Source organism: Scyliorhinus canicula, chromosome 17, assembly GCF_902713615.1.
Source record: "Scyliorhinus canicula chromosome 17, sScyCan1.1, whole genome shotgun sequence".
Classification (NCBI taxonomy): domain Eukaryota; kingdom Metazoa; phylum Chordata; class Chondrichthyes; order Carcharhiniformes; family Scyliorhinidae; genus Scyliorhinus; species Scyliorhinus canicula.
In genome coordinates, this window is record NC_052162.1 from 43432551 (window position 1) to 43448430 (window position 15880).

The following is a 15880-nucleotide window of genomic DNA, read 5'->3' on the forward strand; positions in this document are numbered from 1 at the left end:
GGAAGGCACAGGGGGCGGTGTATGAATATGGGGAAAAGGCAAGCCGGAATGTGGTGTGAAGTGGGGTAGGCATCAATGGGGTCTTCAGGGACTTCTATGAGGAACTGTATCGGTCTGAACCCCCAGCGGAGGAGGGGGGGATGGGGCGTTTTCTGGACTGGCTGAGATTCCCGAGGGTGGAGGAGGGACAGGTGGAGGGACTGGGGGCGCCGGTTGGGCTGGAGGAGTTGGTCAAAGAGATAGGGAGCATGTAGCTGGGGAAGGCGCCAGGGCCGGATGGGTTCCCGGTCGAATTCTATAAGACGTATGCAGACCTCCTGGGCCTTCTGTTGGTTAGGACCTTCAACGAGGCAAGGGAAGGAGGGACTTTGCCTCCGACGATGTCTCGGGCGCTGATTTCCTTGATGCTTAAGCGGGACAAGGATCCCCTGCAGTGTGGGTCATACAGGCCGATCTCACTCTTAAATGTAGAAGCCAAGTTGTTGGCGAAGATTTTAGCCACGAGGATAGAGGACTGTGTGCCGCAGGTTATTCACAAGGATCAAATGGGGTTCGTGAAAGGGAGGCAGTTGAATACTAACATACGGAGGCTCTTGAATGTTATAATGATGCCGGAGGTGGAAGGGGAGGCGGAGTTAGTGGTGGCGATGGACGCGGAGAAGGCCTTCGATAGGGTAGAGTGGGGGTACTTGTGGGAGGTGCTGAAAAGTTTTGTGTTTGGGGAGGGGTTTGTCAGGTGGGTGAGGCTGTTATATGAGGCCCCGGTGGCGAGTGTGGCCACGAATAGGAGGAGGTCGGAGTATTTTCGGCTATACCGAGGGACGAGGCAGGGGTGTCCCTTGTCCCCCCTGCTTTTTGCGCTGGCAATTGAACCCCTGGCCATGGCGTTGAGGGAGTCGAGGAACTGGAGGGGGCTGGTGCGAGGTGGGAAGGAACACCGAGTGTCACTCTATGCGAATGACTTGTTGTTGTATGTGGCGGACCCGGTGGGGGGATGCCAGAGGTAATGAGGATTCTCAGGGAGTTTGGGGATTTCTCAGGGTACAAGCTCAACATGGGAAAGAGCGAGCTGTTCGTTGTTCACCCAGGGGACCAGGAGGGGGGCATTGGTAAGCTCCCACTAAAAAGGGCGGAGAGGAGCTTCAGGTACTTGGGGATCCAGGTGGCCAGGAGCTGGGGTGCCTTGCATAAGCTTAACCTCACGAGGCTGGTGGAGCAAATGGAGGAGGAGTTTAAGAGGTGGGACATGCTGCCGCTGTCTCTGGCGGGTAGGGTGCAGTCAGTCAAGACGACGGTGCTCCCAAGATTTCGTTCCTGTTCCAGTGCCTCCCCATCCTTATCCCGAAGGCCTTCTACAGGCGGGTTAATAGGAGCATTACGGGGTTTGTGTGGGCGCAGGGGAACCCGAGGGTGAGAAGGGTGTTCCTGGAGCGGGGTAGGGATGGGGGGTGGGGGGGGGGGGGGCTGGCGCTGCCCAACCTCTGTGGGTATTACTGGGCTGCCAACGCAGTGATAGTGCGCAAGTGGGTGATGGAGAGGGAAGGGGCAGCGTGGAAGAGGATGCAGATGGCGTCCTGTGTGGGCACGTGCCTGGAGGCGCTGGTGGCGGCACCGCTGCCGCTCCCTCCAACGAGGTATACCACGAGCCCAGTGGTGGCGGCTACCCTCAAAATTTGGGGGCAATGGAGACGGCACGGGGGGGAGGTGGGGGCCTCGGTGGGGTCCCCGATACGGGGGAACCACTGGTTTGTCTCGGGGAGAATTGACGGCGGGTTCCTGAGTTGGCACAGGGCAGGTATTAGGAGGATGGGGGACCTGTTTGTGGATGGGAAGTTCGCGAGCCTGGGTGAGCTGGAGGAGAAGTGCGAGCTCCTCCCCGGGGAACACCTTCAGGTATATGCAGGTAAGGGTGTTTGTCAGGCGGCAAGTGGCGGAGTTCCCACTGTTGCCGCCGCGCAGGGTCCAGGACAGGGTGCTCTCGGGGGTGTAGGTTGGAGAGGGGAGGATCTCGGCAACGTACCAAGTGATGCAGGAGGAGGACGAGGCCTCGGTGGAGGAGCTGAAGGGTAAGTGGGAGGAGGAGCTGGGTGAGGAGATCGAGGAGGGGAAGTGGGCGGACACCCTAGGGATGGTGAACTCCTCCTCTTCTTGCGCGAGGCTCAGCCTCATACAATTTAAGGTGCTGCATAGGGCTCACATGACCGGGACAAGGATGAGCCATTTTTTTGGGAGTGAGGACAGGTGTGTTAGGTGCTCAGGGAGCCCAGCAAACCATGCCCATATGTTCTGGGCATGCCCAGCGCTGGAGGAATTTTGGAAGGGCGTAGCGAGGACGGTGTCGAGGGTGGTAGGATCCAGGGTCAAGCCGAGCTGGGGGCTCGCAATATTTGGGGTTGCAGAGGAGCCGGGAGTGCAGGAGGCGAAAGAGGCCGGTATTCTGGCCTTTGCGTCCCTGGTAGCCCGGCGGAGGATTCTTCTTCAGTGGAAGGATGCGCGGCCCCCAGATGTGGAGGCCTGGGGTTTATTAAATTGGGGAGGGTGAAATTTTCCCTAAGGGGATCCATGCAGGGGTTCTTCAGGAGATGGCAACCATTCCTAGATTTTGTCATTGATATTTTGTGAAAATTTGAATTTAAATTTTTAAAAAAAAAAAGACAAAGACCCAACAGAGTGTGTGTCATATTGACCTATCTCACTCTTAATTCCAGATGTTAAGTTACTTGCCAAAGTGCTGGCGCTGTGGCTGGAGTTCTGCCTTCCAGAGATCAAACATAGTACAGTGCAGATGGAGGCCATTTGGCCCATCGAGTCTGCACCGACGCACTTAAGCCCTCACTTCCACCCTATCCCTGTAACCCAATAACCCCTCCTCACCTTTTTGGTCACTAAGGGCAATTTATCATGGCCAAACCACCTAACCTGCACGTCTTTGGACTGTGGAAGGAAACCGGAGCACCCGGAGGAAACCCACGCAGACACAGGGAGAACGTGCTGACTCCGCACAGACAGTGACCAAATGGGGAATCGAACCTGGGACCCTGGAGCTGTGAAGCCACAGTGCTATCCACTTGTGTGACCGTGCTGCCCTTATCATCTCAGAGATCAGACAGGCTTCGCTGAGGGTCGGCAATATACACCGCCTGCTAAACGCTGTCCTTTTCCCCTCCTCGGTGCCCGAACTGGAGGCAATGATGTCCCTCAATGTCGAAGAAGCACTTAATAGAGTGGAGCGGGACTATCTGTTTAAGATTCTTGGGAGGTTTGGATTAGGCCAAAAGTTCATTTCCTGGAACCAAAGAGAAAATGCTTGAAAATCTCAGCAGGTCTGGCAGCATCTGTAGGGAGAGAAAAGACCTAACGCTTCGAGTCCAGATGACCCTTTGTCAAAGCTATCTGGTTATCTGGACTTGAAACGTTAGCTCGTTTCTCTTCCTACAGATGCTGACGGACCTGCTGAGATTTTCCATCATTTTCTCTTTGGTTTCAGATTCCAGCATCCGCAGTAATTTGCTTTTATACAGAAATTATTTCCTATATTTGACTACTGCATAGGGCCACCACTGCTAGTGTTTGTACAAAACCCCATAACTCTTGATTATTTCCTGTTGAATGGCGGGACGGGGTGTCCACTGACTCCACTCTGCTTTGGCAATAGAACCGTTTTCTCTAGTGCTGAGGTCCTCTATTAGATCGAATGGGATAAATCGGAGAGGGGTGGAGCATCGACTGTCCCTTTACATGGACGACCTACTTCTCTATATTATGTACTCAGTACCTTCTATGGAAGAGATAGTAAAGTTGCTTAGGATTTTTGGCTCCTTCTCTGGTTATAAGTTGAACTTGGACAAGAGTGAATGTTTCCCTGTCAACCCCCTGGGGAGGAGAACCCAACTGGGGATGTTATCTTTTCACTTTGTCAAGACTGGCTTTTGTTATCGAATTAGGGTCCGGGTGACCCACAATTGGGCCTTGTTTCATGAATTGAATTACATGTATCTGGTTGATAGTGTCAAGTCAGACTGGCAGAAGTGGGATAACTTCCCCCTGTTCTTGGAGGGCAGGATCCAGACTATTAAAATTAACATGCTTCTGAGATTTTTATTTATTTTTCAATGACTCCAATTTTCTCCCAAGTCCTTTTTGTCAAAGTCAGCAAATTAATGCCCTGCTTTATTTGGGCGCATAAGCCAATTAGAATGAAGGTACACCTGTCATAGATTTAGCTGGTCCCAGTAATTTTAAGCCTAATCACTCAGAGAAACATTGTTACATCCTCTCTGGTATTAGCTCCACCATAACACACCACAGGTCTTATTCCATATATCTTAGCAGAAATAGAAACAAACTGTTCACTGTTAGGGATTAAACCCATTACATCCTTAACTGCCCTTTTCTGATGAAATGGCATCGATTTGAAATGTTAATTGTTTCTCTCTCCACAGATTCGGCCAGACCTGCTGATTATTTCCAGCATTTTCTGTTTATAGTTCAGATTTCCAGCATCCACAGTATTTTGCTTTTGTGTTTTAGCAGAAGGTAGGCTTTAGAATGGTCATACTTAATGCATGTACCTCACCTATTGCCTGAATAGGAGAGTTCACAAAAGAGATATGTCAAGAAGTGTTATTTCTGATAATGATCCTGCAGGTTTTGTTCCCCTAATGTATTTCTGCAAAAATGTAGCAGGAAAATGCTGTACAAATGAGAAACCGGGCTCTGAACTTACCCCCAACCATAAGCACACTTTATCTGTCGGAGTGATGGATGCTTTAGCATACAAGTTATCTGCGAGCAGAAATAACGTCTCCATTGGATTTGTGGAATCCTTTAAAACAAAAATCAGATGGATGTTGAGCTGCATTATTATTGAATAACCCAAGCATTATCTGTGTTCCTCATTTCTGTTACAGCAGTGCAATTTGACACTTAAAAGTTATGAAAAATAAATATAGCAGGGGCAGGTTTAGCACAGAGGGCTAAACAGCTGGCTTGTAATGCAGAACAAGGCAGCAGCGCGGATTCAATTCCTGTACCGGCCTCCCCAAACAGGCGCCGGAATGTGGCGACTAGGGGCTTTTCACAGTAACTTCATTGAAGCCTACTTGTGACAATAAGCGATTATTATTATTATGATAGCAAGTTGGTTGATGAACAATAAACAAAGATTCAAGCTAATGGATATTGCTTGATTGGAGATCGGTCGGAAGTGCTGTACTTCTCAAGTCAGTGCTGAGTTCACTTATGTTCTTTCTTTATATGATTTGCTTTTGAGGCATGGTTTTAATGGGAAAAGATGATTTTTTGTGGGTGGGGAGCCAATAACAAGGGATTCCAACTAAAAATTGTCGCAAAGAAAATTAAAACCGAAGTTAAGAGAAATATATTTATGCACAATGGTTAAAGCAAGGAATATTGTGCGAGAGGAAATAGGTGGTGAATACTAACTGCTAAAGGAAAAATAGAGTTGAAATAAAGGACTATAGAAGACCATGGGAAAATAGCATCATAGAAAGATTTGGCATTAGTACGTGAGACAAATTTTCTTCCACCTGTGCTCCACACTTACACCTCAATAACCAGTTTCAAAGAGGTGACAGAGAGGTGAGGCACAGATCATTGGCCAACTCCAGAACAAGCAGAAAAAAATCTTAATGCAATATTTTTGAAATATTCTTCTCTTCAGGCACATCCTGAAAATTCTTTATCTCCAGACCCTTAGCCTAAAACAAACTAAAAACCTATTTGAGTGAGCAAGTGCCCTAATCAGAAAAAACATTTAAGAACAGTGGGAAAAATAATTGACCATCAGCCAACTTTACATGAAGATTTAGTGAATTTTACCTTTTTCTTCTGCATGTGTTTTAAAATTTCTAACGTTTGTTTAATTTCCGGGATTTGACTTTTTAGCCTAGGAGAGGAAAGAAAAGATGGCAAATATAAATGATGCTGCTGATAAAAAGAATAACTGCTTGACACAGAGCAACAACTTTTATCTACATAGTGCCTTTAATGTAATAAAATATACAAGGTACCTCACAGCAGCATTAGAAAATAAAACATGATAATAAGCCACATAAAAAATATTAAGCAGATAATCTTGGTTAGAAAGCAGAGAGGTTTAGGGAGTGAATTCTAATGCCTAGAGCTGAGACAGCTGAATGAATTATAAAACAATTAAAATTGGGATGCTCAAGAGGCCAGAGTGGGAGAAGTACAGATATCTTGGAGGGTTGTGGGGCTAGAGGAGATTACAGAAGTATGGAGTGATGAGGTCATGGAAGAATTTGGAGCCAATGCAGGTCAGCAAGGACAGTGATAATGCGTAAATGGGACTTGGTGAGTACGGACATTGGGCCACACCCCTTTGGATGACCTCAAGTTTAGAGATAGTAGGACATGGAAAGTTGCAAGGAGTGTGTTGGAATAGTCAAGTCTAGAGATAGGAAAAATATAGGTGAGGGTTTCGGCAGCAGAGAAGGCAGGGTCAATTAGGTGGCATTACGGAGGTGAAAATAGGTGGTCTTAGTGTTGGCATGGATAAGTGTTTGGAAGTTCACTTTGGGGATCAAATATGGCACTAGTCAAGGAGGCCTTCAGCCAGGCAAGTAGAAATCTTGAGAAAAAAAGATCTCCAGTCTTTGCATTATACCACACTTGAATACAACCATGGCTGCACCAAGAAAGTGGGGATTATTTACATTTGAAAGTGTACGCATGCCCACCCAATTTTTTTTGTTAGTATCCTCTAATGCCTACATTTTCAAAACTTAAGTCTTTTGTTTTTAATTCATTTCCAACAGCACGAGCACAGGATTCTGATAGGAAAAGGTATTTTTATTCCCTGGCCCCAACATCTTTTGATTATTCCTGGTTGGAAAAATTGTAAAACCATGTTTCACTTCCCCAATATATACAACATTAAATCATCTTAGACGGTTTGTTTGTAACTTTGGCTTTGACAGAGGCAATGCCTGGATATTTTTAATTAATAGGCGGTGGTGCTGTTCTCATTTTAGAAGAAATACCCAGGCCAGTGGTTCAAACTTACTTGTTGCACAAGTATATTCTCTTATAATGTGTACAGGTAGCATATAATTTCTGAACACCGGGCATTAGTGCAAGGGTGAGTTTTCAGTCCTTGGAAAAACAGCTGGTTTTTGATTTTAAGAGAAAAACAGATGTAATTTAAGCATTTATTTGTCAAAACAATAGTAAACAGTACCAACAGTAGTATCCCATCGAATGAAAATTAAATTTGACATATCCAATTAAGGCAAAACAGCAAAGAGATACAGGAAGGTTTTCTCTCTCGCATAATCAAAGACCACCAGGATCACTTGGGTGTCTTTCTCAATCACAATATAAATTGAAAATCCATTTTTGTGTGTTAAGAACAGTGTACATTTAATATACTCAGCTAAACTAGCTAACAGTCTGCATATTTTTCCTTTCTGATGATTTAACCTCTCACCTTCTTTTCTTTTGCGATAGATTCAGTTCCATGAATTTGTATTTTTGGTATTGCTCGTCTAGCCTCCTCAGCACTAGGTCTGCTGTCTCGTTACCTGGCTGCTTCATAAATGCAATAACATCTTCCTGGGAGACAGATGATTAAAGAAAAAAAAAATTAAGGGACGGACTTGTAAAATGAAAATCACTTGCACACCAGCGAAAAATGGGACAGAACCAAATGTGAATAGCTGAACTGTGTTGAATCCCAAACTATCAGCATTCTAGTGGAGGGGCTATCATTGACCAGAAACTTAACTGAATCAGCCATATAAATACTGTGGTGACAAGAGCAGATCAGAGGCTGGGAATTCTGCGGTGAGTAACCCACCTCCTGACTCCCTCATGCCTGTCCACCATCTACAAGGCACAAGTCAGGAGTGTGATGGAATACTCTTCACTTGCCTGGATGAGTGCAGCTGCATTGCCAAATGGAGCAAGAAACTCTACATCATCTAGTCAAAGTAATCTGCTTATTCATTACTTAGACATTAATTCCCTCCATCAGTGAAATACAGTGGCAGCAGTGCGTACCATCTACAAGATGCACAGCAGTAACTCGCCAAAGGTTCCTTCACAGCACCTTCCAAGCCAACTACCCCTACCATCTGGAAGGCCAAGGACAGCGGACATACGGGAATACTTCCCCTCCAAGTCACTCACACACCACACTAAAGTTGATGGCCCAACCATCTTCAGCTGCTTCCATCAATGACCTCCCTTCCATCATAAGGTCAGAAGTGGGGATGTTTGCAGGTGACTGCACAATGTTCAGCACCATTCTCGACGACACAGATAATGAAGCAGCCCCGCAAATAACATTCATATGTTTTGGTCCTGTCCAAAGCTGGAGGATTACTGGAAGGAGGTTTTTAGGGTAATCTCAGATGAAACTGGACCCGGGCCCTCGGGAAGCCATATTCGGGGTGTCGGACCAGCCGGGGTTGGAAACGGGTGTGGAGGCAGATGTTATAGCCTTTGCCTCGTTGATCGCCCGAAGGCGGATCCTGTTGGAATGGAGAGCAACCTGTCCACCCTGTGCCCTGGCGTGGCGGGGGGGGGCCTGTTGGAATTCTTGACTCTTGAGAAGGTTAAGTTTGAACTGAGGGGAAGGATGGAGGGGTTCTACAATTCATGGGCTTTATTCATTATGCACTTTCAAGAATTGGATAACATTGAACATTAGTGGTGGGGGGGGGATTGTATGTATTAATGGTGACTATGGATGATTCCTGATTCCTTTTTGTTATTTGTTTATGTTGACATGCGGGCAGTTGTTTGGGGGTTGGTGGGAGGATGGGATATTTGTTATTGATATGGGAATTTACATTATATTCGTTACTGCTTATTGTTTATTGTTGGTGGGTGCAAATTTGGGAGAAAATGTGAAAAAGAAGAATAAAAATATTTCTTAAAAAAAAAGAAAAGTTCTCAGCTTTGTCCCTACTGAGCGAGTTAACTTTGGCAGACATCTGCAATCAACTTCAGCACAAGGATTTCCTCTCCTGATTCTAGTTATAGGAACGCAAGAAATAAAGAGATCATTTAGCACCTCAAGCCTGATCTGACATTCAAAAAGATCATGACTGATATTCTACTACATCTATACCTTTCTGCACTATCCCATATCCCTCGATACCCTTATTCAAAAATCTGTTGATCTCTGATTGAGTATCCACCGTTCTAGATGTTACAGCATTCCAAAAGCTCAAAACCCGGAGGAAAAAAAGCTCCTAATTTAGTCCTAAATTCTTAGACTGTGACTCCTAGTTGTAGACTATCCAGCCAGTGAAAACATGCTTCCAACATCTACCCTGTCAGGTTCCTAAAGAATCCTGCATGTTTCAATTAAATTACCTCTCATTCTTCTGAACACAAAGAAAAGAAAGGCTTTAATTTGTGCAGCATCTCCCACAGTACTTACCAGTCAATGAAGCATTTTTAAAAACTGGTCATTATTATAATGCACAATAATAACTTTTTTACTCTTACACTCTAATCCCTTGTTTTAAAAGCTAACATATCATTTGCTTTCCTAATTACATGCTGTATTTACATGCTAACTTTCTGTAATTTGTGCATAAGAAGCAGACTTCTGGTGGCGGCCATGGTGTGAGTGGTTGCACATTTGACAGCTCCCCCTCAAGGCATTTTGTTGGTCCTTTTCCCCGATTAACGGGTGGATGTTTTAGAGGAAAAAGGTGGAGGAAGTCTATACTCCACCAGTGAATGGATTTGTGGAGCAGAAGTGGTTTTAAAAGAAAGGAGCTGCTAGAGCAAGAAACTCTTCCCGCTAGCGTCAGCGGGAACATGTCCCATCTGTGGAAATCCCTTTTCATTTGGTCGACAGCTTTGCCCAGATTTAACTTCTGGAGCTGCCTCCACTCTTTAGCCACTTGAATCCCTAAATATCTGAAACTCCCCGCCACGACTTCAAAAGGTAACTCCCTCAGTCTCCTTTCCTGTCCCCGCACCTGGATCACAAACATCTCGCTCTTTCCCATATTCAGCTTGTAGCCTGAAAATCGCCCAAATTCTCCCAGTACCTCCATGATTCCGGTCATTCCCCCCACCAGGTCTGTAACATAAAGCAGCAAGTCACCCGCATAAAGAGAAACCCTGCGCTCCACACTCATTATCCCCCGCCACGCATTTGATGCCCCAAGGGCCATTGCTAAAGGCTCTATGGCCAGGGCAAACAGTAATGGGGAGAGCGGGCATCCCTGCCTTGTCCCTCTCCCGAGATTAAAATATTCTGACCGGGTTCAGTTGGTTCTCACATTTACCACCGGGCCTGATACAACAGCCGGACCCAGTCCACAAATCCCTGCCTGAACCCAAACCTGCCTAAAATATCCCATCGGTACTTCCACTCCACCCGGTCGAAAGCCTTCTCTGCGTCCATGGCTATTACCACCTCAGCCTCACGCCCCTCGGCTGGCATCATTATTACATTGAGAAGCTGTCTAATATTAGACGTCAGGTGCCTGTCCTTCACAAACCCCTTCTGATCCTCACCTATTACCTCCGGGACACAATCCTCTATTCTGGTGGCCAAGATCTTTGCCAGTAATTTAGCATCTACATTTAAAAGGGAAATTGGTCTGTACGATCCACAGCTCTCCGGGTCGAATCTCTGTTTTCTATTGGTTAATAAATCCTTAACCCAGGCTGATATATCTCATGGGCTCTTACATGGTGGCTTCTTACGTGTTTTTTGAAAATTAAAATATATTACATTCACCGGCTCCCATTCATCACACTGATGCATCCTCAAAAAGTGCATAAACAATTCACAACATAAGAAGAAATGGGAGGAATAGGCCATTCAGCAGGATCCTGGCTGAACTAATGTGACCTTAACTCCATTCGCCTGCCTACCCCCTATAATCCTGGGCTCCTTTGTCAATCAGAAATCTGTGTAACCCATCCTTGACTATATTCAATCTCCAGCCTCCACTTCCCCTGGGGAAGAGAACTCCAAACTCTAACACTCGAGAAGAAATTTCTCATCTCCATCTTAAATGGGAGGCCCCCTTTATTTTGAAACGGTGTCCCCCAAGTCCTAGATTCAGCAACAAGGAGGAACACCCTTTCAGCATTTACCCTGTCAAGGCCCCTCAGAATCTGATATGTTCCAATAAAAATCACCTCTCATTCTTCTGAACTCCAATGAAGACAGGCCTAACCTGAACAACACTCCTTTTAAGTCAAACTTCTCAGCCCTTTCATAAAATTATATTGGCCCTATCCAATCATATCGTGATTTTATAAGTAATACTCGCTCGGGCCACACTGGGGAGTACAGCAGAGCGGCCAGAAGGGGACCATGGCCACAGAGGAAGTGTATGTAAATATAGATAATGATCTTTGTTGGTTCCTGTTTTCTTTTTCTATTTTTTCTCTTTTGTAATTTTAATTTTTTTCTTGGTTGTTTTTGCTACGTATTATGCGCAGCTATACAACTTGTAATTTAACTTACAAACTGAAATGTGAAACATAAAATGTGAAAAACATTTTTAAAAATGATTTTCTAAGTATAACCCTCACTGGGAGTGGGCAGTGAACAAGAGCAGGATTGGTCAGCTGGAATCCCCTTTCTGTCAAGTAACCTGACAGCAGTCACTGACAAGCCTTATGCATGTAGAACAGCCTTACCTGTGACATAATACATTTAAAATTGTTATATCTCAAATAAATGTTTGCTTGCCAACACAAAACAGACCAATTCACAGCCAGCTGACTAGAAAACAGGTTACCAAAATAACAGATTAATTTAAAAATGTTACATTGCTTTTATTCTCCCTTTGAGTTTATAACACACAATATAGGGACATGTGTTGAAAAGCAGCAGGCAGACGTCTAATACTGTAGGTATTAAACACAAGTGGACACTTGATTTTACAAAACACATTGTGCTGAAGATCACAGAGAATAAATCACCTGTGATGATGAATCACAGATTCTCTATAGTTTTTAACCTTTACAATAACCCACCACCAAAATGCACAGATATGATTAGGTGACAATTTAAAGATTTTGACTGTAACAACAGCAACAACTCGCAATTAGTCAGCACTTCTAATCAATAAAGAACATTCTGAAAAAATAAATTGATAGCAAGATACAAACTGAGATATCAGTACAGAAGACAAAAAGTTTGGTCAAAATGGTAGGTTTTAAGGAATATTTTAAAAGGTGAGATGTTGGAGAAGTAAAGGCAGGGAATTCCAGAGCTTAGGGCCTGGCAGCTGAAAGCATAGGTGCTAATAGTGTAGCACTTAAAAAAGGAGATGTACAAGACGTTAAAATTGGAGTGCGGAGATTTTGGTTAGGTTGGTAGAGTTTGCAGAATTTACAGGTGAAGCCATAGAGGAATTTGAAAACATGGATGGGAATTTAACATTCATGATATCGCCAGAACCATGTCAGCAAGCACATGCATGATGAGTGAACACGACTTGGGTGTAATTTAGGACACAGAAAGAATTCCCGATGATTAAGCTCTCAACAATTTTTTTTTTTACAATAGATTTCATTGCTTGAATTTGTATTTCTGGTATTGCTCATCCATTCTCCCCAGCACTCGATTCATTATTTATCTTACAGAAGATTCAGATGGGTTATTGCTCTCCATCAAAAGATCCTAAGCCAAAATGTTCTTTGTTGATTAAAAGTGCTGACTAATTGTGCGTTGTTGCTGTTGTTACAGTCAAAATCTTTAAATTGTCAGCTAATCATGTCTGTGCATTTAGGTGGTGGGTTATTGTAAAGGTTAGAAGCTATAGAGAACCTGTGATTCATCATCACAGGTGATTTATTCTCTGCGATCTTCAGCACAATGTGTTTTGTAAAATCAAGTGTCAACTTGTGTTTAATACCTACAGTATTAGAAGTCTGCCTGCTGCTTTTCAACACACGTCCCTATATTGTGTGTTATAAACTCAAAAAGACAAAATTGAACGATTGAATCGTTGGGATACAAGCATCTATTCCATCTTAGTGACAATTGAATCATAGTGGGCAGGTAAACTGAGTTTGTGGTGTGTAGCAAAAAGCACAAACTGGAAAAATAATTACTAAACATTTGGTATCGTATCACTGACAGCTACTTAGAACGTATACTGGCTTCTAAATTCCTTAATTTAAGGATGAATGAAATCCAGTTTACCCTAAACCTCGTAAATGTCTTTCAGAACTGTTCGAGAAGATTTTGTGACAAACAGTAACAATGTTCTGACAATTTTCAGGATAAATGAAGATAAATATATTGGATACTGGACAGAATAATTATATATTTTGGAAGATAGAGCCTACTCAGTACTTTTAATTGCATACTAACAAATCTTCTGTGGCATTGCTTACAGAAAGATGTTATGTCAAGTAGTATTTCCAGGAGCAGTGACTGAGAAATATTGGGCTGCCCAGTTCTACCCCCACCATGACAATGAGGAATTTTGCCATGTTCCAAATGGCACCCATCTTTACCACTCTTCAAGTCTACTGAACCTCAAGTCTTGTCCCATATCAAGTCATGGGACCTGGGCGACAGACTGGGCCAGCATTGATTGCCCATCCCAAATTTCCCTTGAAGGGGCTGTTAAGAGGCAATCACATTGCTGTGGGTCTGGAGTCACATGTAGGCCAGCCAAGGTAAGACGGCAGATTTCCTTCCCGAAAGGACATTAGTGAACAGATGCATTTTTACAACAATCGACAATGGTTTCATGGTCATTACTAGACTTATAATCCCAGATTTTTATTGAATTCAAATTTCACCATCTGCAGTGGTGGGACCTGAACCTGGGACACCAGAGCATTCCCCTGAGTCTCTGGATTACTAGGACAGTGACAATACCACTATGACACCGCCTCCTGCAACTGCCATTAGACTATCATACTACCAGACTACCATCATATCATAGCTAAGTTACAATTTCCGCTGATTGAAGATAGGGCGAAAGCCAGTGTTTTCAGAACATGCTGTACCTTCTGCTCCATTGACACAGAATTCAATCCCCTCCCCATCTGCTCCAACTACAAAACCCTTCCAGACTATTGCTCCATTGCACTCCTAACTCACCCCCAACCTTCTGCTGAAACCCTCTTAACATATCTATTTCTTTCTGAACTGGCAGAATAATAAAAAAGCAGGATATTGCTTAAGTGGAGAATGGCTGCAGAATTCTGAGGTGCAGAGAGATCTAGGTGTTCTAGTACGAGTCACAAAAAGCTGGTATGCAAGTACAGCAAGTAATTAAGAAAGCTAATAGAATGCTATCCTTTATTACGAGAGGAACGGAACATAAAAGGATGCTATGCTTCAGTCAGACAGGGCATTGGTGAGACCACATCTTGAATACTACGCGCAATTTTGGTCTCCATATTTAAGGAAAGGTGTAAATTAGTTGGGAGGCAGTTCATAGGTTTACTAGATTGATACCTGAAATGAGTGGGTTGTCTTCTGAGTAAAAGTTAGACAGAGCTGTTTTTAAAAAAAATTTTAGAGTACCCAATTCTTTTTTTTTTCAATTAAGGGTCAATTTAGTGTGGCCAATCCACCTGCCCTGCACATCTTTGGGTGAGACCCACGCAGACACGGGGAGAACATGCAAACTCAACACGGACAGTGACCCAGGGTCGGGATCGAACCCGGGTCCTCAATGCCGTGAAGAAGCAGTGCTAACCTCTGCACCGTGAAGAAGCAGTGCTAACCTCTGCGCCACCGTGCTGCCCGCAGAGCTTGTTTCGATTAGAGTTCAGAAGAGTGAGGGGTGACTTGATTGAAGTATATAGGATCCTGAATGGTATTGACAAGATGACGGGGAAGGATGTCTGCTCTTGTGGGTGAGTCCAGAACTAGGGGGGCACTATTTTAAAATTAGGAGTTGCCCTTTTAAGACAGATGAGGGGAAATTTCTCTCAGGTTATGCAACTTTGGAACTCTGCCTCAGAAGTCAGTGGAGGCAAAGTAATTGAATATTTTTAAAGTGGAGTTAGATAGATCCTTGTAAGTTAAGGGTTATCAGCGGTAGATGGGAATGTGGAATTAGAAATATAAACAGATCAGCCATGAGCTCATCGAATGGTGGAGCAGGCTCATGGGCCAAATAAGGCCATAAGACCATGGCTGACTTCTGCTCCTATTTTGTATGTTCTAATGCAGCCATGCTGGACTCTGATCCTCTAGTGCATCATATCCTAAACTCAGCCAGATGTACTATATGCCATTCATTAATGGTCGAGAGTGCTATTGGCTCACTAGCCCCCAACACATCAAGTGCCCAATTATTACCTCTTTCAAATCCATTTATGGTCTTGCTCCAATCTATCTGTGCGCTTTCCTTTTAACCCTTCAGCAATCTTCACCACTGCCCTTTGGACATCTTTTTCTCCCTCACCTCACCACTGGTTGCAGTGCCATCAGCTGCCTTTGCAGCTCACTCGACACCGCCACCTTTCCATGTCTCCCTGTACCTTTGAAACCGTACCAAAATCTATCATTTCAAGCAAGCTTTGGTATTCACTCCTAATTAGCTCTCCTACCTAACTCACTTCAGTATTTCTGTCTGTGAACTACCCTGGAACATTTTGATATTAAAATCACTACATGAATGTAAATGGTAAGAATGTACATTATGTTGATAGATACAATTTATAAAAATTATTTCACAGGATGTGGGCATCGCTGGCTCGGCTACCATTTTTATTACTCATCCTTAATTGATCTGGAGTAGTTGGTAGTGAGTCGCCACCTTGAACCACTGCAGACTATCTGGTGTAGGTACACCCACATTACCATTAGGGACAAAGTTTCAGGATTTTGACCCAGGGAGGAAACAGCAATATAGTTCCAAGTAAGAATGGTGTA

General features: G+C 44.2%; 1 protein-coding gene across 1 annotated transcript in view; it reads right to left on the reverse strand.

The window, feature by feature from the left end:
* The window catches only part of vbp1 (von Hippel-Lindau binding protein 1), a 30234-nt gene that overhangs the window by 12108 nt on the left and 2246 nt on the right, over window positions 1–15880 (reverse strand). Inside the window, exons 2-4 of the mRNA XM_038775352.1 lie at window positions 7472–7596; window positions 5842–5908; window positions 4727–4825 (exon numbers count right to left, since the gene is read on the reverse strand). Coding sequence (XP_038631280.1) covers window positions 4727–4825; window positions 5842–5908; window positions 7472–7596 — 291 coding nt within the window. The remainder of the gene's footprint in view (window positions 1–4726; window positions 4826–5841; window positions 5909–7471; window positions 7597–15880) is intronic.